This window comes from Heliangelus exortis, chromosome 13, assembly GCF_036169615.1.
Source record: "Heliangelus exortis chromosome 13, bHelExo1.hap1, whole genome shotgun sequence".
In the NCBI taxonomy this organism is placed as follows: domain Eukaryota; kingdom Metazoa; phylum Chordata; class Aves; order Apodiformes; family Trochilidae; genus Heliangelus; species Heliangelus exortis.
Window position 1 is genome coordinate 2275112 of NC_092434.1, and position 25557 is coordinate 2300668.

The following is a 25557-nucleotide window of genomic DNA, read 5'->3' on the forward strand; positions in this document are numbered from 1 at the left end:
TTTAACCTTGAGAGGAGAGCATGAAGAAATCACTCCAGCCAGACATCCTGGAACTACACTGTGCACTTTGTATGCTCCCTGAACTAATGATTGGGGTTCAGAGTATGCTGGGAAGGTCCTCAGCTCCTCTCCTTTTATCTTGTATTTGCTTAAAGCAGACATTCTCCCAAGGTTGTAACACACAGAAAAAAACCTGTAAGTATTAAAAGAATTACACTGTTCCTTTTGTACAGTTGTCTTCCCTGTGTATTTTAATAAGGATTTTAAATGGTAGGAAGTAGGAATGCTGTGTGAACATGATGCTCTAAGTGTGGTGTTTGGGTTTTTATTCTGATATTCTCCAACTCCTCCCCTGAGTCTCAGGGGCACTGACTGAGCAGACTCAATACTCAAGTGCATGGCATGGGATATTGTTCAATTTCTGCAGTTCCACATAAAACAACCAACCAGACTTCCCTTCCCTTCCACTACAAGGCAGAGACTTCTCTTTGAGGACTGGAAACTATCAGCCAGGATTTTTTTTAAAGAAAACCATCACAAGCAGACATCTTCCAGACTGCATCTGGGGAGGGTGGATGGCAAAAAGCTACTTTTCACCCCAAAACACTTCAGTGGGCAGGTTTTCTATGATTTAAGGTAGCAGCATAGCTGGTTCTTTCTAGGCTATGAATCCAAAATGTAATCCTGCTTCAATATCATTTTGTGAAGATCAGCACAGCATTTTCACCTCTGAAATGATGGCTTCTGACAAGTTGGTACCTGACACTCTTCATCTTCCCTTTGAAGTGAAGGTGTTAAATCTGAGACAAGAAAAAAAGCTGACACTATGGTGTTTTAACCGAAGTATGAGCAGTGTAACTTACTGGGAACTACTCGTCCAACCAGCAGATGGCATCACTCAAAATTGTCCTTTAGAAGTAAAAGATTGGCTTTGAAGAGACTCAACATTTTTTTTTTTTTTTTAACTTATTGATTAAACAATCTGTGCTCCATTTTCATACATCTATAATTGTCCAGAAAGTGTCTGCTGTTTGTCAGCAGTGGGCTTAGCAACGACTTAAACATCTCTTAATGACTTTGATGGAGCTGTTGATCCAACTGCAAAGCTCAACATCCCTGCTATGGATGTGACTTCATGGTCAGGCTCTTGAGCAAGTGAGTCCCAGCCCCATTAAACCCACCCACTGCTGGGTAGCAGATCAGATAAGATCAGATCAGATAAGATCAGATGAGATCATCCTTCTGCTTTGCTCCTGTTTGTCTCATAGGTACCAAAAAAAATCACTGCAGTGTTTTGACAAAAGCTTCACCTGCCACTCTTTGTTCAGGCATCTCTTGCAGTTCCCTTGAGAGTCTTGCTGAATCCAGGCTGGATATCTGGGAATCTAGAAACACTGGATTGTAGGGAAAGAAGTGCTAGTGGAAGCAGGTCTTTTCCATTCTAATTTAACATGAAAGGAGGGGTCTAAATCAAGAGGCTTGCTCAGATGCTTATCTGTAACATTTTAAAATGTAGATTTTATTAATAAAAATCATTTTGATTTAAATAAATAAACTTTATGCACAGGAGATTTTTCTGTACAGGTGTGAAACTGCCTTACTTTGTCTGGGGCTGTCACAGTGTTCTTGACATAGAAATCAGTGTTATAAAAATATACCTGACCTTTAAAAGAGGAGCCTCTCTTGAGGCTTCTGTAGAAGCTCCAGCAGCTCAGGTGGAGTGTGGAGAAGGAACAGGCTGGAGCAGGAAGAACCTTTTGGTGCAGATTCACTTGAGCATCTTCAGAAGGGATGTGGGGCATCAGAAAATGGTGCACTGGAACTACCCAGCATCCCAGCTCTGTTCCAAGTGTATCTCTGGAGGAAGCTGCCATCAGTTAGGGCATCCCTTGGTCTGCTTTGGCCCACAGCAGTGCTTCTCACAGAGCTTGACAAACTCAGACACGATGAAAACTGAGGAAGCCAGACCAGTGAGAAAGAGCAGATCTGCCAGGAGGAACCAGAAGGGAGGTGAGCAACAGTCTGTGCTGGGCAGAAATCCCCAGTTAAAGGCCTTCCTGCAGCAGATCCCTGTGCTGGGGTAGCTCCAGATGTGTATGACCTAGCTATGCTTTTCTAGCTGTAAAATTAAGAGAGGTGACTGAGATGGACCAAGAATACCCATAGAGTCAGCTGGCAGGGCCCACTTGGTGGGTGGTCACCTCTACATCCATCATTTGGGATTGCTGTGTTGGGATTTCTGTGTCCAGTTCTGGGCCCCTCAGCTCAGGAAGGAGATTGAGGTGCTGGAGCAGGTCCAGAGAAGAGCAAGGAGGCTGGGAAGGGATCCAGCACAAGTCCTGTGAGGAAGGGCTGAGGGAGCTGGGGGTGTTGAGGCTGGAGAAGAGGAGGCTCAGGGGAGACCTCATCACTCTCTACAACTCCCTGAAAGGAGGTTGGAGCCAGGGGGGGGTTGGGCTCTTTTCCCAGGCAACTCTCAGCAAGACAAGAGGGCACAAGAGGTCTCAAGTTGTGCCAGGGGAGGTTTAGGTTGGACATTAGAAAGAATTTCTTTCTGGAGAGGGTGATCAGGCATTGGAATGGGCTGCCCAGGGAAGGGGTGGATTCTCCATCCCTGGAGATATTTCAAAAGAGCCTGGATGTGGCACTCAGTGCCATGGGCTGGGAACCACGGGGGGAGTGGAGCAAGGGTTGGACTTGATGAGCTCTGAGGTCCCTTCCAACCCAGCCAGTTCTATGATTCTATGATTCTATGCTGAACCCTGCTTCTCCCATAAGCTGTCTCCAGGTGATTCCAATGCTAATATATGCATTGCATTTCAGCTGGGAAACATCTACCCTGCATTTTGAAACTGGAGTGACTGCATAATGATAGATTCATGTAGAGAAATAGCATCACACAAGAGCTCCTGGAAAATCTTCATGGCTGCATTTCTATGTATTTATGTGCAGTAAATCAATTCCACACCTAGGCTGGGGGAATGTTGTTAACTACTCCTATTTGTGTAGAGCTATGTGTATGTCTATAGGTGTAGGAGCTGCTGACTGATTCCCCCTCCCAGCAATCTGCTGGGAGCTATCACGTCCCAATTTGGCAATCTCATTTACTTTTTAAAGTAGCTTTAAAAGAAAAAAAAAAGAAAATATTTACTTTCAACTTACCTAAAACTCCTAAGTTCTCTGTCTGGAAGACCTTTTGTAATGGAGGGATGTATATAACAGCCAGCTGTCCCAAAAATGACCCAAGCACAGAATACAGGAACATACGGTTTCGAAAAAAGCCTATTTCAAATATCAGCTTTGTCTAGAGAAGAGACAAAAAAGAAAGAAAAACAAATTAAAAATAAAGCAATGCAACATTTCCCAGTGTCACACTGTTTCTTGAAAGAGTCCAGCGCAGAGCTACTGAGATGATTAAGGGAGTGGAACATCTCCCTTATGAGGAAAGGCTGAGGGAGCTGGGTCTCTTTAGTTTGGAGAAAAGGAGACTGAGGGGTGACCTCATCAATGTTTTCAAATATGTAAGGGGTGAGTGTCAGGGAGATGGAGTTAGGCTTTTCTCAGTGGTGACCAGTGATAGGACAAGGGGTAATGGGTGTAAATTGGAGCATAGGAGGTTCAAGTTGAATATCCAGAAAAATTTTTTTACTGTAAGGGTGACAGAGCCCTGGAACAGGCTGCCCAGGGGGGTTGTGGAGTCTCCTTCACTGGAGACATTCAAAACCCACCTGGACACGTTCCTATGTGATGTACTCTAGGGGGCCCTGCTCTGGCAGGGGGGGTTGGACTAGATGATCTTTTGAGGTCCCTTCCAACCTCTAGGATTCTATGATTCTATGATTCTATGATTCTTGCATGGAAACTCCATCCCTCTTTGAAGCTACAGAACTGAAAATGCAGTTGTTCTCTGATGCGTAACTGTAAAGCTGATAAAAACCATGCTGCTTAAAATGACATTTCAAACCCCTTTCCTGTCCAAAATCCAAGCATTCCCATGTTTATGTTTGTGTTCTGCTGACAGAGCAATCTCACCTGAGAGCGACAAGTCAGGGCATTGAAGAGGTCAAAAAACACAAAACAGGTAAAAGTCATGGTTGTGGTTCGAGGGGTTATGCCACTTCTGGGATTCTGAAAGCACATGCAGAGTCAGGACTTAGTTAAACCTTACAAAAACATGTCAGTTCAGCAGGTAATTAAATGCTGGCTTTAATGACCCCAGTCAATTTAAAGGGTTGTAAAACAAAGGAATAAATCTAGATTTAACCATTATGGATAGCATTGATTTCTCTCTGCTCGTTGCTGAGTTTACAAGTGTATCAGCCAGGCTTAGAATTCTAAAACTGATCAGGAATTTGAGTAAAGACTTATCTCAATTACATTACTTAAATTGTTATGGTAACAGTTACTATTTACTACCAGCAACCCAGAGTACTAAAGCACTTGGCATTTTCACTTATGTGGAAATCTAGAAGAGCACCTTAGAGCACTGATATAATCTAAGTAATAATTTTCCTATTCTAGGCAGGAAACTCCAAGTCAGAGGCCAGGCAGGAAGGCAGCAGCAGAGTTTGGAGCTGCCCCTGGGTCCCTCTGATCCCCACTGGATCTATTTCAGAAACTCCTTCATGTGCACTCCAGAAAGTGCCCTTCACTTTGTTCTCCACCCTGCTGAAACCAAGATGAGACTGCAGATTTTCCTCACCTCCTTCCAGAAGACAAAGAGGGTTCCACTGATGATAATGACAGCTGACATGAAGATTTTCAGGATCAGTGATTTGCTGAGTATAGTATCTGTGATACACCGTGGGGGCTGCTTGATGGTGTCCCTGTCAACAGGTTCAACTCCCAGGCTGCCTCAAGGAGAAGCAGAAGGACATGGTTAGTGACTGCAAGTCATCCTGAACTGATACTGCTGAAAAAAACAGGATGGAATTCTTTGAAGTACAGTGGGAGAGACACCAGCATGCTGACAAAGCCCCCAGCTTTGTCTCAGACACCTATGACAAAGGTTTTTTTGTTCAACTGAGATGCTACAATGGCCCAATGCACCTTACTGGTACCCTGGCCCAGAGGGGCAGCCAGGTGAGAGACTCTGCACAGCATCTCTTTCATGTTGTGGGAGTAGTAATTAGCAGGAGTTGTAATTTGCAAGTGGATGGGGTTCCTAAGTCCCATGTAGCCCCTTTATGAACCCAGTGCTACCTTGCAGGGGCACTGGCAGGTGATGGACTCACAGCTTCAGACCATTTGGAGTAAAAAAGTGGAATAGTTCAGTGATGACTTCACCACAAAACAGGAATATGTAAAACCTCAAGTAAACCTGAAGTAAATGCTTTTGGAGGGACCAGGAGGGAAGAAAAGTCCAACTTTTCTGATCTAACCACCAAATGATTGGCATGCTGACAAGAAATCCTAGCAGCTTGTGTTCCTAAATGAAATTCAGACATATTAAACCCAAGAATATTCTGCTCATTTAACCCTTCCATACCTCTGGGCTGGTGGCCCATCCATGATGATGTTGATCCATAAGATCTGCATAGCATTGAGTGGATTTGGTAGGTTGAGCACTGTTGACAGAGTAATTAGGCTCAGAGCTGAAATGCTCCTGCAGAAAAGAGCAGAAAATTATTCTGCATGGCCCCACCCAGGAGGGAACCAAAGCACTGGAACCAAAGCAAAGGGGAACTTACGTGCTCAGCTGGAACCGGACAAAATTCTTTATGTTGTAAAATATCCCTTTTCCCTCTTCTATTGCATTCCTGGAAGGGAGAGGAGATTTTATTAAGGAACTAGCACTCAGGATGCTTTATATTGATCTCTCTGTGACACTGAAAAGACAAGGTGTGCTCTCAGTACTTATTTCAGCTGAAATTCAGGCTCTAGGAGGCCACCAATACAGCTTCTCAGCTGAAAAGGCTGTGGGAGGACTGGTAGATCTGAACAACCTGCTTTAGGGGCTGCATCTTGGTGCCCAAAGCAAACTGGTGACCTCTTTGTATCCTCACTCCACTCTGCCTGTTCTCTGTGGTTAGGAACCCACAGAGCACTGGAAATGACATCTCTCACTGAGCTGCTTGGATGAGGCAGAGAGCACAAGTTCTGATCTAGTCAGACTTTCAGGTGGTTTCAAATCCCTGCTGAGCTACAGGAATGAGAAACCAGGGCTTCTGGATGAAAGGAAGCTTTGTCACCACCAGCTGAAACAAAAAAGCCATTGCTGTGTGTGCAACTGAAAGGGAGCCAGGGCCACACCAGGTATCTCCACTTACTGCCTGTTGACTTACATGTCCTGCTTAATTCCCAGGGCTAGACACACACCTGGCTGCTTGCAATGGGCAGCCAGAAAGTATCTGAAGGAGGAAAATAAGAAAACCACACAACCTACATTACTGTTGAGAAGTCATCATCCACCAGGATCATGTTGGCAGCCTCTTTGCTGACATCTGTACCAGCCTGGCCCATTGCAATCCCAATGTCAGCAGATTTCAGGGCCACAGCATCATTAACACCATCTCCTGTCATTGCCACCACAGCACCAGCCCTCTGCAAAGCCTGGGAGAGAGGAGAGATGAGAGATGCTGAAGCCAGGAGAAGCCAAGTCCTGTTGGCAGGACACAACTTAGAGGAGGGGAGCAAAGTTTTCAGAAATCATTCTCCTTGTGTTGTGCTTGCTACTGTCTCACAAGTGTCATCCAAATGTCCCAGGACAGATCTGCAGGAGCATTTTGATGCCTTCAGTGGAAATAGTGCCAATGCTCTAGCCTGGGTATTACAGTCCTGGGGTTGGAGCTGATCCTGCCTTGGAAGCCCAGGTGCTTCAGAGAACTGAGCCCCTTCCCCCTCCCATCCTCTTTTTGTGATGCACACAATGGATTTGAGAGGCTTTTAGTACCTTGATGATTTTTAGTTTGTGCTTTGGACTTGTTCTGAAGAAAATGGAAACCTGAAAAACAAACAAACAAAACACAGTCTTGTAATGGCTGGATGGATGCTACTGGAAATAGGCCTTGGTTTTGTCATGAAAAACCATTACATTTTTGACAGTGGTTGACAGCTCTGCTTCTCCCAGGAGGTCCAGCTCTTCCCCAGACATGGCTTTCAGCTTCCCATTGCAGAGACCAATATTCTGTCCTGCAAAGAAAAGCTCAAAATGAGATCTGCCCATCATCTCTGGAAAAAGCCAATTATTTCCTGAATCAAAGAATAGAGGCAGGAATGAGAGATTTCCCAGTAAATTATAACTTCCCTTGGGGCATGGAGAGGGCACACAGCTCCCTGGCTCTGGGCTGGTCACTCTGTCCTAACTCAGCTGGAGTTATGGAAGCAGAACAACACCCAGACCTGGAGCTGAGACTAAACCCATCACTCCCTTCTCTGCTGCTTGCTCTGTGTCTTCTAATGGAAAAAACCAAAAATGGGAAGTGCAGAGAAACTCAGACATTAGTGGAGCCTTTAACCCCAGCAATGCCATCAGCCTCGTGTTTTACACTGAGATTTTGCCATTTCTGGTGCTAAAAAAGTGGAATTAATTTACTGGAAATTGGCACATAGTACATCACCACTCTATTGAATATGATTTTTTTCCTGATGATTTTTTTCTGAATATGAAAGCAAGGACTCAGAAGCATTTAAAACCTCTATTGCAGACCCAAAAAAGAATGGTAAAATTGATTATTAAGTGACAAAAGATTTGACTGAGCTGACAGACAGGATCTAGAGCCCCAGGAAAGAAAGTTTGCTACCTATAGCTGCAGCAGTTTCCAGGGCATCTCCAGTCACCATCTTCACAGATACACCAGACTCAAAAAGGACTCCAACAGCTTCTCTCACCCCAGCCCTTGGGGGATCAATTATTCCAACCAGACCTAAAAATGTTAATTTGCCAAGTTCTGGACCCGAAGCCAAAGCAAGGACTAGAAAGAGAGGAGGGAAAAAAGAAGAAAAGACTAAAATCATTAATAATGCAGTCCTGTACATAAAAATGAACATTTAGAGGAGATTTTTAAATTGGCAGTGTGACAGCAGAGAAGGCATTAAAACCAGATCTTTAGTCATGATATTCAGATGTGGTATAGACACAAAAATTCAGTCCACTCATGTAATATCACTTTTTTTTTCTGTTTCACACGTTTCAATTAGGATTTGGTTTTTTACTTCAAATCTGCCCACCAAGCCTTGCCTAAGCACAGATGGATTAACTTGGACAGTGCAGTGCTAGACCAGATACTGCAGAATTACTGTGTAAAACAACAGTGCTCCTGGAAAAACTAAGCTTTTTTTGTTTTTTAAATCAAAAAGCATGAAATACAAATATGGTAAAACCAGTGAAAGTCCCATCATGTCCCATCCAAGGCTCTGAACATTTTGTTGTTGGTGCCAAGCTATATCACTCAATCAGTGAGAATATTTGTATTAACTACACCTCCTTTCAGAGCCAGCTGCCAAGACTTGATCTCATCTACCTGCAAGCTGGGAACAGGCACAGGAGCCTTTGTTACTGGCTGAAAGTCTAAGAGTTTTCTGAAAGGATGTTTGTGATCAGGAAGGAAATGTAAAAACTTGTAAAAAAACTTCTGTGGGCTGTGCACTGACACGCAGTCAGGAGCAAAAGGAGATGGTTAGGTTTGGTGATAATAAAGAACTGAACCAAACATTAAATAAAACTCTTGGTGCCCGAATCCATGTTTTGAACCTCTTTTCAAGCCTGCTTTTTTTTTTGTTGCTCTTAAAGCAGCTTTTCCAAAGCAAAACCTGGCAGAGCAAAGTTTTCCCTCCGATTGGGTTCAGCCCAAAGATTTTCAATGCCACATTCAGCCCGCATCCCAGGCAATCCTGATGCTCCAGGAAAGAAAAGCAGTCACCCTTTCCAATGTTTATTTTTAGGGCCTTTCAGTCTCACTAATTTAAACCCAGAAAAAAAAAAAAAAAATTAAAAAATCCTAGTGGAAAGCAAACAGCCTAGAGACCTAAGAGATGGCTCCTGGAAAACTCTGTCAAGTCTAACGAAGTGATTGAGCCTCTGTCCATCCTGATGAAAAGGGCAATATCAGGGCAGGAAAAGCTGGAATCTTAAGGGATGGAAGAGCAAGGACTGACCTCGGAGTCCTGAGGAGCCCATTCGTTTTTCTTCTTGCTGGTAGGAAGCTTTTTGTTGGGGTGTGAGTGCTAAGGAGATGCCACTGCTGTTAAACAGAGTGCAATATCGAATAACTTCTTCAAATGCTCCTTTCATAAAGTAAATATCTTCCTGATCCTTTAAAGTAAGGAGGTAAGATACTTCATCAAAAATAGGAAAACCTGACATTTAAAAAATACTTCTAATGCTTTCTGGCTTAGATTAAGAAGAGATATTTTGTTTGCTCTTTTAGCTGTTCTGCAAAATGCCCAGGTTTGTGTATTACCTATGATATTTTTGCTTCAGCCACTCTTCATGTTCAGAATGGTAATGGAAATGTTGGGGAGCTTTGAAACTGGAGCACACTTCCAGCCCAAATGAGCTCCTTAACCCAGCCAGGGAAAATTGTCTAACATTTTCTTACTGACATCATCTCTTTCTTCCCCTGTCAGTTATGCCTCAAAAGCTTTTGTTTTCCTACTCAAACCAGTATATGAAAAGTATTATGTTCTACAACTCAAACAAGCTAAAATTACTCCCAAGTTGGGGATTTGGAGGTCTGTTCAGCTTTTCTCCTGACAGAGTTAACTTCTGCAAACATTATTTGCTAAGGAGATACCATTTCATGGCTTTTGTTGAGGTGCACCAATTAGAAACCCAAAACCAGCCAACCCCACTGTTTGCTGTACCTGGTTTTTCAGTGTGCATTTCACAGCCATCCACTTCTGCTCAGAGCTAAATGGGATTTCCTTCTTTCTTACATAAGTATCCTTTATGCCAGCTAATTCCATCTAAAATAGGGTAAAAAAAAAAGGGCTCTGTAAGGTAGAGCAGTGCCAAAGTTTGAATATATTTTCCATATTAGAGGCATGGGCTGCTGAGCACCTATTTCCAGGCAGCTGTATGCCACAGGGCTCAAGAGGAAAACTGCAAAGAACTGATGGGTCAGTTGTGGATGTGGTTTTAAATTATATCCTGATGACCTAAACTCAAAAAGGAATTCACCAGAAGATGACTTTTCAGCTCTAAAGGATGAGAACCCAAGTCAGTGCATGCCTGCTCTGGCAGCTTGTGTGGTGCTCAGCCATCAGAAATAGCTTCCAGCCTCTCTCTCCTTGAGTTCTCACCACAATAAAAAAAATTAAAATATAAAAAAATAGAAGAGACAACCCTGCTTATATTCTGTTATTGCTTCCCTGCTGAATGGTGGAGCAGAAGGTAGATTTTAATTTAGCTTTAAGGGAAATAAACCATCATTCCTTTACAAAAAAAAAAACCAAAAAAACCCAAAATCATGGTTTTACTGTTTAACTTATGAGCTCTAAAAACAGGAGGTGATAATTACAGGTGCATCATTTCATTGGGCACCTTCTGTGCCTTCCAGCCCAGCTGAGGCCTGTGGAGCACAGGCTGCAGAACACAGGTCAGATGATACCTGGGGGTGTTTCTCATCCCCATAAACACGAATGCAATATTCATCAAAAATTCTTCTTTGACATAATTGTGACTAGAAAAAAGTCAAAGCTAGCAGATGACCCAAATGGAGCATGACCCTCTGCCATGCTCATCTAGTAGAGCCTGTTCTTGCTCATTTTTCACTCTCTTGTTTTCCTTCAGAACTCTTATTTGGCTTGTGCAGAAAATATAAAAAAATTCAGCCCAGTCTGAGCCCAAAAGGAGCTCATTATGCAGCACAATTGCAGAGAGCAACCAAGCAAAACAAGAATTGCTGTTAGCACAGAAGCTCAGGAAAGGTGTTTGTCCATGGCAAGAGAATTACAAGGGAGAGGTGCACATTGATGACCTTGGGGAGAAAAGAAAAGACTAAAACCAGTCTGGGGACTTTAAAAAAGTCTGATCAGTGTTGTCAGACCTAACAATTGCAGCTCTTTTCTGTTTGTTTTTAGTTTCTGGAAGAATTTTAATCTTTACACTCTCACCTTCATTGCAAGGGCAATGAGAGCTCCTTCTGTGGGCTGTCCCATCACACTGTTTTTCCTGATAATGGCATTGTTGACCACACAGCCAGCCTAGAGACAGGGACACAGTTACATGGTTGATTTTTTTTCATTACCAAATTCATAGCTTTTCCACTTTTTCAGATGAGAGACTGGAGAAGAAAAGCAGACACATCCCAAAAGATTTGCTGTTCCCCACAGGGTCTTGAGAGCAGCTCTTGTGCTTTCTAAACCCCTTTGAATCTGTAGGATACACCAATAATTTGGTAAAATGTTACATTTTGCATAAAGTAACACCAAACAGAACATTATATATATATATATGATCTTCATCTTGATAAATCATGAAAATTACACTCTCCTAGTACTGCTTCTAACATGCACTATAGATAAATTAAGACCTAATCTCCATTTAAAATTCCAGCTCAGTCCCTCTCACTACTCAAACACTGCACTTCAGCCTTCTAGTGGAATGTGTCAGATTTTATTTCATGCTAACATGAAACCCAGGGACAGTATGGATTATAGTGATCAGTATGTTAATTAAAGCCTAGAATCTGTCCCCATTAAAACCCTAAATGTGGTAAAATTAATCAGTGTCTCTTCTGCCAGAATTGTATTTTTATCCAAAATGTCAGTGACACCTGAAACTGATGATTCTGGTGTCTCCTTACCTGTCTTATCATTGCTTCATTTCACTCCCAACCTTTGAGAATTATTACATCACAATTATTCAGAGCCTTTCCATGAGAATTCTCTAGCAAGACCATTTTAGAGTTACAAAAATGGCATTTTTCACCCTCACGACCCAAAGTAACCTCTGCAACTGGAAGCTAAATGTTTCATAATTTATATTTACCTCCACCAGTTTCCCCACGGAGAGATTGGAAAACTCTTTAAGAATCTCCTTTGATGGCAGAAGATAAACATTTCCTTCTCCATTGTAGCCCACCCCAGTCACCTGAGGAATGGAGAGAAAAAAAGCAAATTTCCCAGTGCCAGGCAGGACTGAACAGCACTGGGTACACTTGAGCACTTCTGTAGGTTTGCTGGGATTATCCTTGCAGATACTGAAAGTTTGATATAAAATAGCTGTACAGGAACAAAAAGAATCACCTTATCTTATGCAGGACTTGTTTGCCATGAGTCCAGAAATCTCTTGCAGCTCAGGCAGGATTTCCAGCCCTGGGGTAGTGGTGGGTTCACTGGTTTTACCTTCCTGGCCTTAGAGTTTGCAGGCTGTTCCTTTTTCACCCACTTTGCATGCATGAACAGGAGGATCAGGTCATTCAAATATTCCCACAAAAGATGGACCCACAAGGGTCAGTGGCAGGGTTCAATATTTACAGTAAATATTGAGAACTGTCACTGAATATCTGAGCAGCTTTTGTACACTTGGCCCCACCTCTGCCTGCTGGCAGATTTGTAAGAAAAGCTGCTGTTCACTTGGCTAAAAACACACCAGATGATTTCAATACAAAGAGGTAACTCACAAAATTCAGATTTGATGATATTTTAATGGAATAAATTATTTTAATGATGATTATCTCAATCTAAGATCTCAATGTGAATATATAGTAAACTTTCTCAAACATTTCTGAGTGCTGTTGATAAACTGAAATATAACCCAACTATATTGTTTTGGCTGAAGAGAGATTGGTCCAGGAACTGTTTGCTTTGGGACTAACTCAGCACCCCTCTTTTAGGTCTAATTGAGGTAAAAGCAGCTCACCCATCCCCCTGGACTCCCCACCTCCTCCCTACCTCTGCCTGGAACCCATCCGAGGTCAGGAGCTGGGTCACAGTCATCTCGTTGGCTGTCAGGGTCCCTGTCTTATCTGAGCAGATGACATTGCAGCAACCTGATGCAGGCAAGTTTTTAATCAGAACTAATAAATAATGCACAATATTCAGTAATGAACAAGGAGGTTCAGAAGAGGGAGAAGATGCTTTCCAGGTGTTGCTTAAACTGCACCGGTGAGAAAAGGGAGAAAACGCCAGGGAATGGATGAGTTTCCCAACAGGAAAGGAAAAGGAAAGGGAAAAGGAAAGGAAAAAGGGGAAGGAAAAAGGGGAAGGAAAAAGGGGAAGGAAAAAGGGGAAGGAAAAAGGGGAAGGAAAAAGGGGAAGGAAAAAGGGGAAGGAAAAAACAGGAAGGGAAAAGGGGAAGGGAAAAGGGGAAGGAAAAAACAGGAAGGGAAAAGGGGAAGGGAAAAGGGGAAGGGAAAAGGGGAAGCAAAAAGGAGAAGGAAAAAGGAGAAGGAAACAGGGGAAGGGAAAAACGGGAAGGGAAAAATGGGACAGGAAAAACAGGAAGGGAAAGGGCAAGTGGAAGGGAAAAGGGAAAAGAGAAAAGGGAGAAAAGGGAAAAGGGAAAAGGGAAAAGGGAAAAGGGAAAAGGGAAAAGGGAAAAGGGAAAAGGGAAAAGGGAAAAGGGAAAAGGGAAAAGGGAGAAAAGGGAAAAGGGAGAAAAGGGAAAAGGGAAAAGGGAAAAGGGAAAAGGGAAAAGGGAAAAGGAAAAAGGAAAAAGGAAAAAGGAAAAAGGGAAAGGGAAAGGGAAAGGGAAAGGGAAAGGGAAAGGGAAAGGGAAAGGGAAAGGGAAAGGGAAAGGGAAAGGGGAAGGAGAAGGAGAAGGAGAAGGAGAAGGAGAAGGAGAAGGAGAAGGAGAAGGAGAAGGAGAAGGAGAAGGAAAAGGAAAAGGAAAAGGAAAAGGAAAAGGAAAAGGAAAAGGAAAAGGAAAAGGAAAAGGAAAAGGAAAAGGAAAAGGAAAAGGAAAAGGAAAAAGAAAAGGAAAAGGCAAGGGCAGGTCACAGTTCAGCTGAGGTTTGGGAGCAGGCAGATGAGGCAGGTGTGTGCAGCCTTACCCAAGGTCTCCACTATTGGCAGCTTCTTCACAATCACCCTCTGCTTGGCCATCCGGAGCACGCCCAGCACCAGGGTTACGGTGACCACGATGGGAAGGCCCTCTGGGATGGCAGCCACTGCCAGGCTGGGGACAGCAGAGGGAAAAAACTTCAACAGATGGGTCAAACTATAAGTACTGACCCAAACATGGCAAAGGGATGTTTCCTTGGCATGAGTTTCCCTGCTTAAAGGTGGGCATCTAAATGGGAGGGGGCAGTGGGACTCGTGGCACCCCGTAAATCCCAAAGCAGGATATTTGTCTGACTGTTCAAACTTTTTCTGGATGATTTTAACAGGACAAATAATTTTCTTCTTTTGCATTGCCAAAGGGCATTAATTTCTAGCTAAGCTGGGATTTAGGGATTTGATTTAATTTCATTTATTCAACTTCCTGAGGATAGAAGCTGAATATTCCTCAGCATCATGGCTCACACAGCAGCTGCTGCCACACACAGCCCCTCATCTCCTCTCTTACAAGTAGAACCTTTAATGGGACAGAACCAGCTCCCCAGAAGTCTCCACACTGAATTGGAGCAGCATCCCAACCTGTAACACCTGCCATGCTGGGAAAATCCCAACACAGTTTGTATCTGTCCCTCGTTCACTCCTTGGGTAACTCAACACCTCCAGGTATGTGCAAAAAGGACTGAAGAAGGGTTTGGAAACCACAGAGCTGAAAACTGAGCTCAGGCTTCACCACTTTTCTCTGCCACCACACCCAGCTTGGCTTCTCATCTTTGGTTTTGGTTTCATTTCCATAGGAGACTTTTTTTTTCTTTTTTTTTTTTTTTTTTAATAGGGTTGATTTTAGAGCCATGACGACTCCAAACAACAGATTTATGGATACTACTAAAAGCCCAGAGTTTATGATGTTTGGTTAAGAGGTTGTGCATGCTTCCCATGCCACATAAAATGCACATTCCTATCTTTAAGTGCAAATCCAATAGGAGCAGCAAATGCCAATGTTTGCTTTTGCCACACACCCTCTAAACTCAAAGTACAGAGAGGAAAAGACATTCACAGGTGGATGAGGTGGAAAAGCCAGTGAAGATTTTCAAAATACTGATTTCCATGATTATATAAACTTGTTTGGTTTGTGGCTTTGTTTTGTTTGGTTTTTCTTTTTCTCCTACTAAGCTCTGGTGTAAAGCTCACATGAATTTCACCAGTGCAGGATCAATATGTATTTATGAAGGGTTTTACTGAAGTTCTCTTTTGTGAAATGCCCATGGTTTTGTACAGGGAATTCCCTGGGATGTGTTTCATCAGAAATCCAAGAGAAAGGTGTTCTCCAGGCCTCACCTCACTCCAATTGTGAACATGCTGAGGAGTTGCTTCCCCTGTAGCCAACCAATGAGCATTATTAAGCCTGGTGGGAGAAAATAATTCCATTAAAAACTTGAAAAAAAAAAAAAAATCCATAACTTTCTCTAACTGTTGCTGGAGGCCCTCAAGTATGAGCATTGCATCTGACTCACCAATGATGCCAAAGGAGAAAAGAGTGAGTTGCTTCCCCAGTCTGTCCATGCTTTTCTGGAGAGGTGTTTTGGGAGTCTGGAAACATTAGGGAATAGGTGATGTTCTCTGCTTTTTACACAGGATAAAAGGGTGACAGGCAGCCCAGAACTGACCTACACAGCCCTGGTTATCACCACCATGGGCCCTTCATGTACCCAATGTAGAGCTTTACCCACCCTAAACCCTCCCCAGGGGTTCTGGGGGGCATGGACCACCCCACAGGGAGAGAGTCTCTGCCTTAGTGCACTCAAAAAAAGCAAAAAGTGGGACAAAAAGAAGAATTACATTAATTTACAGCAAGGCAGAGACAGACTAAGGGCTAAATCAGCAAAGGACCTTAGTGACTGAGTTCAGGACTGGATAATGTGTATGCAAAGCCTCTGGGACAGGGATAAAAATTCTGGACCAGTTTTTAAACTGGGAATTTAATTTTCCCAGTTTTTAAACTGGGAAAACAAAACCCATCCCTGTTCTAGAGGCTTTCACACACATTACCCTGAAGTGTCTACTTCTCCTTTGCTGTCATTTCTTACATAAATGGATCAAAAGTGAACTTTTTCTAGACCCCCTGGCCCCTGACATTTTGGTCCATATAAAAATAAAAGTTTATATACATAGGGGGAGGATGGGGAGAAGAAATGATGATGTTTGGGTGGCTACCAAGTCAGACACAAGCTGAACATCCCAAATCTGGATTTAGAAGCTTAAATCCAAAAAAACCTTCTTTTTTGGATAGGGCACTTTGGTTTCCACCACTCACATTTTCTGTTTTGTACAGAAACAGAAAGTAACCCAGGGCATTAACTCTTGGAACTGCTTCTCCTCCCAAACTCCCACCCAGAACACACCCACCATTTCCAGAGACCCAAAGACTTCTTTACCTCCTCAGCTTGCATCATTTTGAAGACTTCTCCAAACTGTGAATTTTCACCCGTCCCAATAACTACACCCTGAAAAGAAGGAAAACAAAGAGAGGGGGAGTTGAAAACAAAGAACCCAGAGATGCCACGACCAATGTTGAAAAAAAACCTGGGCCTGACAGGACTCACTTTGCCCTTCCCATATCGCACCAGGGTCCCCATGAAAACAACATTGCTCAGGGTGGTGATGTCCCCAGCTTCCTGTAGGACACTGTCAGTCTTGTTGCAAGGCTCAGCTTCTCCAGTAAAACTGGATTCATCCACCAGCAGATCTGTAACCTAATTAAAAAAGCACATTTCTGGCAGCTGTTAAGAGGAGGGATTTCCAAAACAGGCTCTGGTAGCTGTAGCTGTGGTTACCTCTATCAGCCTGAGGTCTGCAGGAACCCTGTCACCAACAGACAGGAATATGATGTCTCCAGGCACCAGCTCTCGTGCTAGAAGATGCTGTAGTTTTCCTTCCCTTAGGCTACATTAGACAAATGAGACAAGAAGAAAGGAAAGCAGGTTCTTATTCCTCCCGGAGGCTTGGGAACATGATTAACAAGACTGCAACAGCTCTGCCTCAAAGAGTTTCCAAGGTAAATAACATAAAATCATCTTAATGATGAGAAGAGATGACTATGTTCAGCTTGGGCTCAGTTTTAATTCATAAACAGATGGGCAGGTTATGGAATATTTGCATTTGAGCATTAAGTGACTTAAACAGTACTTAAGAGTGACAAACCAGTGTGATTTCCTGTGGCTCAGGCTTTAAATAATGAAACACAGATTCTTTAAGCTAAAAAGAAGCTTTTTAAAGCTGGAAGTACCCCTGGTATTTCACTACTGTATAAAAAGCACAGTCTTTCAAGTTGTTAGATGCTTATGGTGTCATATCATAAATAAATAAAGAACAAAGAGTGGAGTTTGTAAGGTTCAAACCTCGCTGGACTTTGGACAGGAATAAAAAAAAACCCAGGGTGCTTTTGCAGTGCAAGGTTCCTCTGAGCCTCATGCCTTGTTTAGGTTGGCCAGGACAAAAATGACTTGCAAAGACATAAATAGGAAAAGTGTTCCCTGCAACCTAAGGCACTGAAACTGAGCATCAAAAGCCATTGGGGCAGTGCTATGGGCACCCCATAACTGCTCCAAGGGCAGTGGGGTCACCCATCTACATGGCAGTGCCTGCTGTGCCCATGCCCAGGGTGTACACACAGCAAGGGTGAGGAAGCCCAGCCCATGAGCACCTCTGCTCATTGCCCTTTAGTGCCACTCAGCCAGGGCCAAGGCTTCTGTACAGCCAAAAAAAAAAAAAAAAATAAAATGCATGTGAGGTTTGTCCTGCACGGGGACTCAGTGACACAAGGGACCCTTGTGGAGGGTTGTTCCTGGGACTTTCTTGTCCCTTGGTTATTCTTCTTCAGTGTGGGGATGGTGAGACCCTGGGACAGGCTGCTCTGGGAGGGTGTGGATAGCCCATCTCTGAAGGCTGGATGGTGCTTTGAGGAGCCTGGCTGAGTGGGAGATGTCCCTGTCCAGGGAACTAGATGATCTTTAAGGTTTCTTCCAACCTAAACCAACCTATAATTTAATTCCTCTGGGTGCCTACTTTAGAGTTACTTCACCCCTTTCCTTGTTCCTTACAGCTGCACCCAGACATGGTGCCACCATCCCAACACTCCTGGCTGTCCCAGGACTCCCACGGAGCCAGGAGAGACTCCCAGCTCCTCATGCTGTACATGATGACCTGGATTAATTTTCTTCACTTCCCTGTTCTGCCAAACACTGCTAAGACCCCCAACCCCTGCTCATCTCACCAGTTGCACTCGGGGGGGACCAGCTTGTTAAGTTCTTCCAGAGATTTTTCCGAGCGATATTCCTTTTAAAGAAAGAAGAAAGGAGAAGACAGCCAAGTTACAGGAGCAGGATGGCTTCTGCCAGCCCTGGCTGTGGAGCCAAGCTCCAGCTGACATACCTGGATGAAGGCCACGGTGACCACGATGAGCACTGCCTGTGAAGAAAAAGAGGAATGACAGAACTGGGCAAAAAGTGCCTCAGGGAGCAGAAGGTTGGGGTGCAGCAGGGGTGGCACCTACCACGGTGATGCTGGCGGCGTCCTCGTACTCCTTGGTGATGATGCTCACCAAGGCAGAAGCCAGCAGGAGGAGAATCAGGGGGTTTTTAAACTGGGAAAACAAAATCCAAATTGCACTGTGAAATTCAAGAAGGAGCAGCTGAGCCTGAGCTGGCCTCAGAGCTCCTCAGAAAGGATTAGACACAGGTTTGGTCCTGCCTGGCCAGAGCAGGTGCAGCATCTGTGCTCGGGCTGATGCAGGGTCCTGGGTCACCCACTCCCACCCCAGGAGATGGACAGGACCTGGGGGAGTTCCCAGGTCCACCAAGAGAAAATAGAGAGACACCAAGAGACAGGAGTTCCCTCTCTTTTCCCTTGCCAAGTTCACTTCTGCAGGACTGACTCTAAAAGCTCCTTGGAGGCACAATAAGTACAAACAAAAACTTTATTGTCTTTTTTAGAATTTGAAACCAGAAATCCTCTTTTTTTTAAATTTTGGTTTTTTCTCCTCTAACTAATCTGCTAGACTCAGGGCTGTGGGAATTGAATGCTCAATATTTTGACTTTTAAGCACAGATTTTAAGGAGCTTTCTCTTATTTGAGAAAGTTACCACTGTGTTTAGCTAATGTGGGCACTGATGGGAAAGAATTAAGTCAGGCAAGGGCCTGTTTCAATTAAAAGATGTGGCCTTTCCCAGGGGAACAGCCAGTGCCTGTATCCAGGGCACATCCTCTTCCAAGGCTGAATCCATGGAAGTAGAAAACCTGAATATTTCCATGTAGAGAGACACTCAGGCCAACCCAGCCAGGGATTTTTGCCACGAAATGAGAATCTGTGCAGAAAATCCTTACCTGGTCCAGATATTTCTTCCATATTGGCTCTGTATTCTCCACTGAAAATTCATTCCAGCCATGTTTTAATCTGCGCTGCAGCACAGAAAACCCAGAGAGGCCAGTTTGTAAATCAACCTGGAGGGAAATTAAAAAAAAAATAAAACATAACCACACAAACAACAAACATTACATATTGTAGAATAGTTATAGAAAATTTCTTAAGGCAAAGTTAAATTAAAAAAACTGTAAGCAGAACAGGCAAGATGTTCATGGTTGAGTCCCCCACAAGAGAAAACACAGCTTCCCATTGTTTTTCTGCTGATATTTATGTTTGTTAAACTATAAAACTTCACCATCACCCATTGCAGAAGCCCATAAAGTAAGTTCAGATTATTTAAAAAAACCAAACAAACAAAAAACCCCAACCCTGTTTCCAGAAATGAGAAATAATAAATAGACGACAAATTAGAAAGGTAAAATAATAAAGGAAAGAACTGATTTCTGATCTCACTGTATGTTTAAAGGAAAAAAATACCCTGACAGAATTTAAATAAAGGAAATGGAGACAGAATAAGATCTGGTTTGTCTGGATTTAAAAATTTAGCAAGGTGGGGACAAAGTGGAGCACAGATGCCCAATGCTGAGCCCCAGACACGACCAACAGGAGTTTTCATCCCAAGGCAGAGGCATTCCAGGATTTTGCACATGAAACCAAAGACCAATTTTGCTGCTCAGTCTCTCCCCACAGTCAGATCCCAAACCCCTGTATTCCCCCTTACGTTTAAAGCTTTTGCCAAGTCTTCTTTGTGGCATTTACAGGCTTCTTTTGGGGACAGAACTGTCACCTCCTTCTCCTGCTCAACTATTCCCAGCTCACACTCCTCCTGGGTCTGAGTAAAGGAGATAAAGCAGTCATTAGAGCACAGTTAATAAAAGATATTTTGGTACCTTTTTGCTTCTTCCCTTCATCCCATTCCCTTCCCTCACCTTGCCAGCTGGGGGACTTCACAGTTGGCTAAAACACCTCCTAAATCCCAGAGTTTCACCCCACTCACTAATAAACTTTATTAACCTCAAAGCCAGGTGCACATCCCTGCACATCCTTGGAGTAGAAGAAAGGCAACGAGGAGCTGGGTTAGCAAAAAGCAAAGCAGATGTCACCAACCTGGTCAGGAAAGCTTGCTGGGCTCTGCTGGTTACAGGTATCTTGCCCAAGATGAGCATTTATCAATAAATGAGCAGAAAATATCAGAGGAAGTAAAAGTCTCCTCTGCTGTTTACCAATGCTGCTGGCCCTGGGGTCAGCACCCTGACCTTGCTTCTCTTTCAAGATCCCTCATCTCCTTTTCCAAAATGCTCTTTCCAGAGCAGCAGCATCCCCCAAAACCCCAGCCTCTTGCAGGTTAGGTAGAGAGAGGGAGAAATCTCACCTTTCCCAAGGCCAGGGAATCCATTCCCATTTCATTCCCACAGCACAAAGGTGAGTGGGCAGTGAAAGAGGAGCAAGGTGGGAGGAATTTGGCATTGGCTCCTGGCTGCTGGTTCATAACAGCTCCTAAGTGAGGGTCTAGAGGACCTCAGAGGTGCTTCAAAGTGGTATTTGGAGAATCAGCCCTGCCATGAATATTCAGGAGGCTTCCTGGAACATCCACTCTTTTGCAATCTAAAGCCTGAGATAAATGCAGAAAATCTCCCTGGCCATGTTTTGTGGCTTCTGGGGAGCTCAAAGCAGATGAAATAGGTGCATCTCTAAGCTATGCTCCTTCAAACAGCTTTCTGAAATTTCCAGATGCTCTAAGAGCCATTTTCTGGCTGTTTAGTGACCCACAGTGCAGCCACTAACACAGGAGGTGCCAGCACCAACCTCCTCCCAGCAGAAGTGCAGAAGTTTCCTGGGATCCCTTGGGCTGGGCAGGGCTCAGTTTGCCCCAGAACAAACTGCCTTTCCTAGCAATTTGCCCAAGATTTCCAAGGATTTTTCTGCTCCCATGTATCCCTCATGCTGGTGACCACATTTTGCCCAAAGAAGCTGCAATATTTCTCCAGTGGTTTGAGGTGTACCAGCACCAGGCATCATCCTCATTTCCACATTTCCTTAGCAGGTATCTCTAGAAGGGACACAGAAAGGGACAAAAAAACCCCTTCTGTGTCTGAAATGAATGGTTTATTCCCACTTAGGTGTCCTACTTGCACAAAATCAGCAGTTCCTTGTAACTCAGCTTCCAGACACTGCAAGACCAAAAGCCACCCATGCACCTAAGGAGTTGGAAAGACTTGCTGGGAAGAAAATATTGTTCCATCACATATAGAAACATATATCCATCACATATATCCTATATCCACTGCTGGGATGGATTATCTCAGATCCTACAGGCTGTGTGCTGCTTGGGGACACATCTAGGTACAGCCTTGCCTCAAAGGAGCTTAAATTTTAATTAAAGGAGCTGGAGGGTGAGATGCCTGCAGTCCCCCTGAGCCAGCAGGAAAGCCAGGGCTCTGTAGTTAATATTTACCTTCCCAAAGGAATGGAGGAAACCCATGGCAAAAGCTCAGGGATGGGGCTGATCCATGGATCAATGGAAAGAGTGGCAGCTCCCTGAGCTTTCCAGCCAGGGGTTGTTGTGAAATGAACAGCTTTATTGGGAGGAGGTAATGTGCATAGATTAGCCTAAAAGTGATTTCCCTGGAACCATGGACCCTTTGGGAATGCACCTGTGGAGCTCAGAATCCATTGGAGCTGGGTGAGAGAGTTAATTCCTGCCTACTGGAAGCTTTTGGAAATGGGCTTGATACTTCTGAGGAGCTGAAAACACGAGGCAAATCCCATGGTCTCCCTTCTTCTCCCTGGAAGGAAAACTGCACTGTTTAGTTTACTTTGGGAATATTTTAAGAATAGGTATCTGCATGATAATGAAGCTATTCTGACAAGGATTCTCTGCATAGCCAGGAGGATATGGAGCCTGTGAAACCCTCCAGGAGATTAATGTTAATTGGTGTGAAACCTGAAATGGAAAAAAAGCCTCAACCCAGCCTGCAATAGTAATTTAGCCCTGAACACAGGACAGGGCTGGGAAATATCCATCCTCAGTCTCATGGCTGCTGCCTCTTGACTGCATCAGGTGTTGTGGGGGGAAGTGGGGGTCTGGTGAGGTGAAATGCAACAATTGGAAAGGAAAAGCCCTAACAACTGTAAAGAAGATCTTACTGCACTAAAATCTACTACCTAGATGTGCCTGGGGTAGGAGCCAGCTCTTCCTAAAGGTAATAAAAGAAAAAGCCCCTGAACCACAGCAGGTCCCTGGTGGGCTGGCAGTCCCTGTCCATGCTGAACTCCTCTCCCACCCTGAGGCTTTCTGGGATCTTAAAGATGTTTCCTCTTTCCCTGGGATTCAGTTATTTTGGGATGGAAGAGGCAGAGGGAGACCTGTGCCTGTATATAGAGCTCTCTCCCACTGCCACCCTCCTGTGACTCCCATGGGACCAGTGCTGAGCATCACCAGTCCCACCAGCCCCATGAGTGGAACTGGAGATGGAGAGAATTCCCTGGATGGTGTTACAAAACCCACCCATCCCATCAAGTTAAAAATTACTGGGAGCAGAGGGCTGCAGCCCCCTGGGAATCCTGTCCCTGGCTGCACCCATTGGGTGCACTGGGTGCCACAGGGGTGACCCTGGTACATGGGTAAAGGGAAAAGGAGATAAGAGGGTGGACAGGGATGTTTTTTTTTCACTTTCAAACAGACAGGTACATGGGCTCATACATTCACACACACCCCTGGATGCTCAGAAATAAAATCTGTAGATACTCTTCAGAGTTCTGCAGGAAACACACAGTCCTCAGGAAAAAAAAAAAAAAATCAGCACCACAAAAACTCCCTGTGCTTCTGAATGAGCCACTGTAGAAAAAGAGCTGAAACTCTATACTGCAGAGTCCAGACACAGGCTGGGCTTGTGCTCTGATGTAGAAATTAACTGGTCTGCCCTCTCCTGAGAACACCAGCCCAGAGCCTGTGTGCTGCCCACCACCTCACAGCTTCCAGCACTGGGGCTTTTCCTTCCCAACCCACAATATGTCTATTTTTTCCTGGCTTGAGTCCCATCAGACCTCCTGGACTTAGGACAACCCTTGGACCAAAACACTTAACATCTCTAAGACTCAAAGTGATCTGCAACTCTTTTCAAGTGAAGAACCAAGATACCATCCCTAGAGGGAACAGGAGGCATTTACCAGCCTAAACCATAACCTGAGAAGATGTTCTTGATTTATCAAATTCCTTTTGTCACCTCACATTGCTGCCTATTACCTACACCTGTAACCAAAAACTTGTTATAAATTTAGCACACTCTGCACAACTAGAGCTAAAATTCAAGAAGAGTTTAGATTTGGAAGTCAGTACATATCATTATTTTGGTGCAACAGAAATGGTACCACCAAAGAACAAGCCAGGCTAATTGCTGGTGGCTTCTGGAAGATCAGAAATCACAGCTTCCCAAGGTTTTTATGTCTTATTTTCTTCTCCCTGCAGCAGTGCCCAACAACCCCCCACACTGGAAAGGCAAGATTCAGAAGAGAGCAGAGGATTAGCTGAAATGACATCTGAGAAAAGACCTCAGTCAGATGGTCATGGAAAAGAACAGGAATATTTCCAAGTGTGTGGATGGTGTTTATTGGGATGGGACCAAGGGCTCAGCCTGCATAATGAAGGAATTAAACAGATTTGGTTTACGTGGGAGAAGGTAACCCATGTGGGAGAAAGAACACAGGGCTTGAGCAATGGGAATCCCTGTGCTGAGCAAACATGATAATAAAATAATCCCAAACCTTAAGGTTTTGTGGTGAAAGAACAGCAAATGTGTCACCTAACCCTTCACTGGCCACTCTTTGGTCCATTTGCACTGAGCAGAGGCAGTGAAAGCTGGGAGGAAGAAACCAATGTTCATACATCAGCCTTTCCCAAGGAAAGAAAGCAGGATTTGGAAGTGGCCTTACAAAGGCTGAGCTAAAGCTCTTCTCAACCATCCCTTACCAGCACTGACAGCACCAGCAGCACAGAAACACCCCGAGGGGGCACAGCCCATCCACCCACCACTGGCACTGGTGGCATGGGGTGACACTGAGGACAGGGTTAGCCTCACTCTTCATCTACCTTTCTGCTTGAAACAGCCCTTGAGTTTTGTGTAAGGCTCCAGAAAGCCTCGTGCAGCACAGCTGGAGATTTACAACACGTTTTGTTAGTTTGGAACCTCCTCAGTGCAAGGAACCACGCTCCTGGCCAGGACTTTGGCCTGAGCTACACCTCCTGGGGTTATTGCACAGCAACAAATATCCCCATCTCACCTCCCTGCCTGGCAAACATCATTATTGTCCTCCCCTGTTGCAGGGGGAGGGATGGGGCTCGGTGGCAGCAATATCAAGTGACTGGTGGGACAAAGCAGACAAAGTAGAGAAAATCAACCCCAATCACACAAACGCTTCCAGCAGGTCCAGGCAAGAGGCATCAGCAATCCTCACCTCCTCTTCCGGCTCGCCGCTTCCAAGGGGTTGGTATTTCTTCACCAAGTGGAAAAAGGACTTTTTCTTCAAGAGTTTGGTGAAACCTCCTTCTACCATCTTCACTGCCCGGCCGTGGGAAGAGCCCCGGGGGCCACCGGGACGGTGGCTCCAATCGCCCTGCAAGTGTGGAGCTCTAGTTAGAAGCAGGGAGAAGCAGGCTGTAGGCAGGGAGAGCAGGTTACAGGCAAGGAGGGGAGGTTGGAAGCAGGGAGAGGCAGATTAGAGGCAGGGAGAGGCAGGTTCCAGGCAGGGAGAGCAGGTTGCAGGCAGGGAGAGGCAGCATTTACCTGCTGCCAAGTCACGCCTTCGGCCGCCGGTGCCGGAGGGGAGCTGAGCACCCTCTGAGCAGCGATGCAGGGTGCTTCGCCCATCAAACCCTGCCCTGCGTTTAAGACCGTGGCTGATAGAGGAGTGAGGTGGCCTTATGTGTGTGTGCACTGCTGGTACCTGAAGAGCAGGTTGAGGTTTTGCAGGTCTGTGTTTTCCTCCGCCCTCTGCAAAATTGCTGCGGGAGGAGCGTCGGCGGTGCCGCATGCCGGGGAGGCAGATAGGGAAGTTGTTGTTGCACCAAGGGTGGCTGCATGCAGGGACAGGACAGGTTACACACACTGCTGAGCCTGTTTCTAAACTTCTAGGCTGGGGAAATCCTCCTTGGAAAACGATCCAGTCAGCAAACTGCAGGTATTTGTAAGTATTTA

The 25557-nt window shown here is 44.6% G+C and overlaps 1 protein-coding gene across 2 annotated transcripts; it reads right to left on the reverse strand.

Moving 5' to 3' along the window:
- Positions 1–1498: 1498 nt before the first annotated feature.
- On the reverse strand, positions 1499–25557 carry ATP2C2 (ATPase secretory pathway Ca2+ transporting 2). 2 transcript variants are annotated; one of them, XM_071756603.1, is made up of 28 exons: positions 25307–25557; positions 24818–24976; positions 20085–20195; positions 19324–19440; positions 18494–18583; positions 18373–18408; positions 18215–18276; positions 16776–16884; positions 16545–16694; positions 16377–16445; positions 15456–15531; positions 15280–15346; positions 13938–14062; positions 12838–12935; positions 11933–12034; positions 11056–11145; positions 9805–9906; positions 9097–9253; positions 7743–7913; positions 7034–7131; positions 6893–6943; positions 6386–6552; positions 5691–5759; positions 5489–5605; positions 4703–4850; positions 4033–4128; positions 3163–3304; positions 1499–1986 (listed from the first exon to the last, which is right to left on the reverse strand). In XM_071756603.1, the coding sequence occupies exons 1-28, from the start codon at positions 25391–25393 to the stop codon at positions 1874–1876; spliced, it is 2979 nt and encodes a 992-aa protein (XP_071612704.1). In that variant the 5' UTR covers positions 25394–25557; the 3' UTR covers positions 1499–1873. The 2 variants fall into 2 exon arrangements, with proteins under 2 accessions (XP_071612704.1, XP_071612705.1); XM_071756604.1 differs by having other exon boundaries at positions 25147–25315.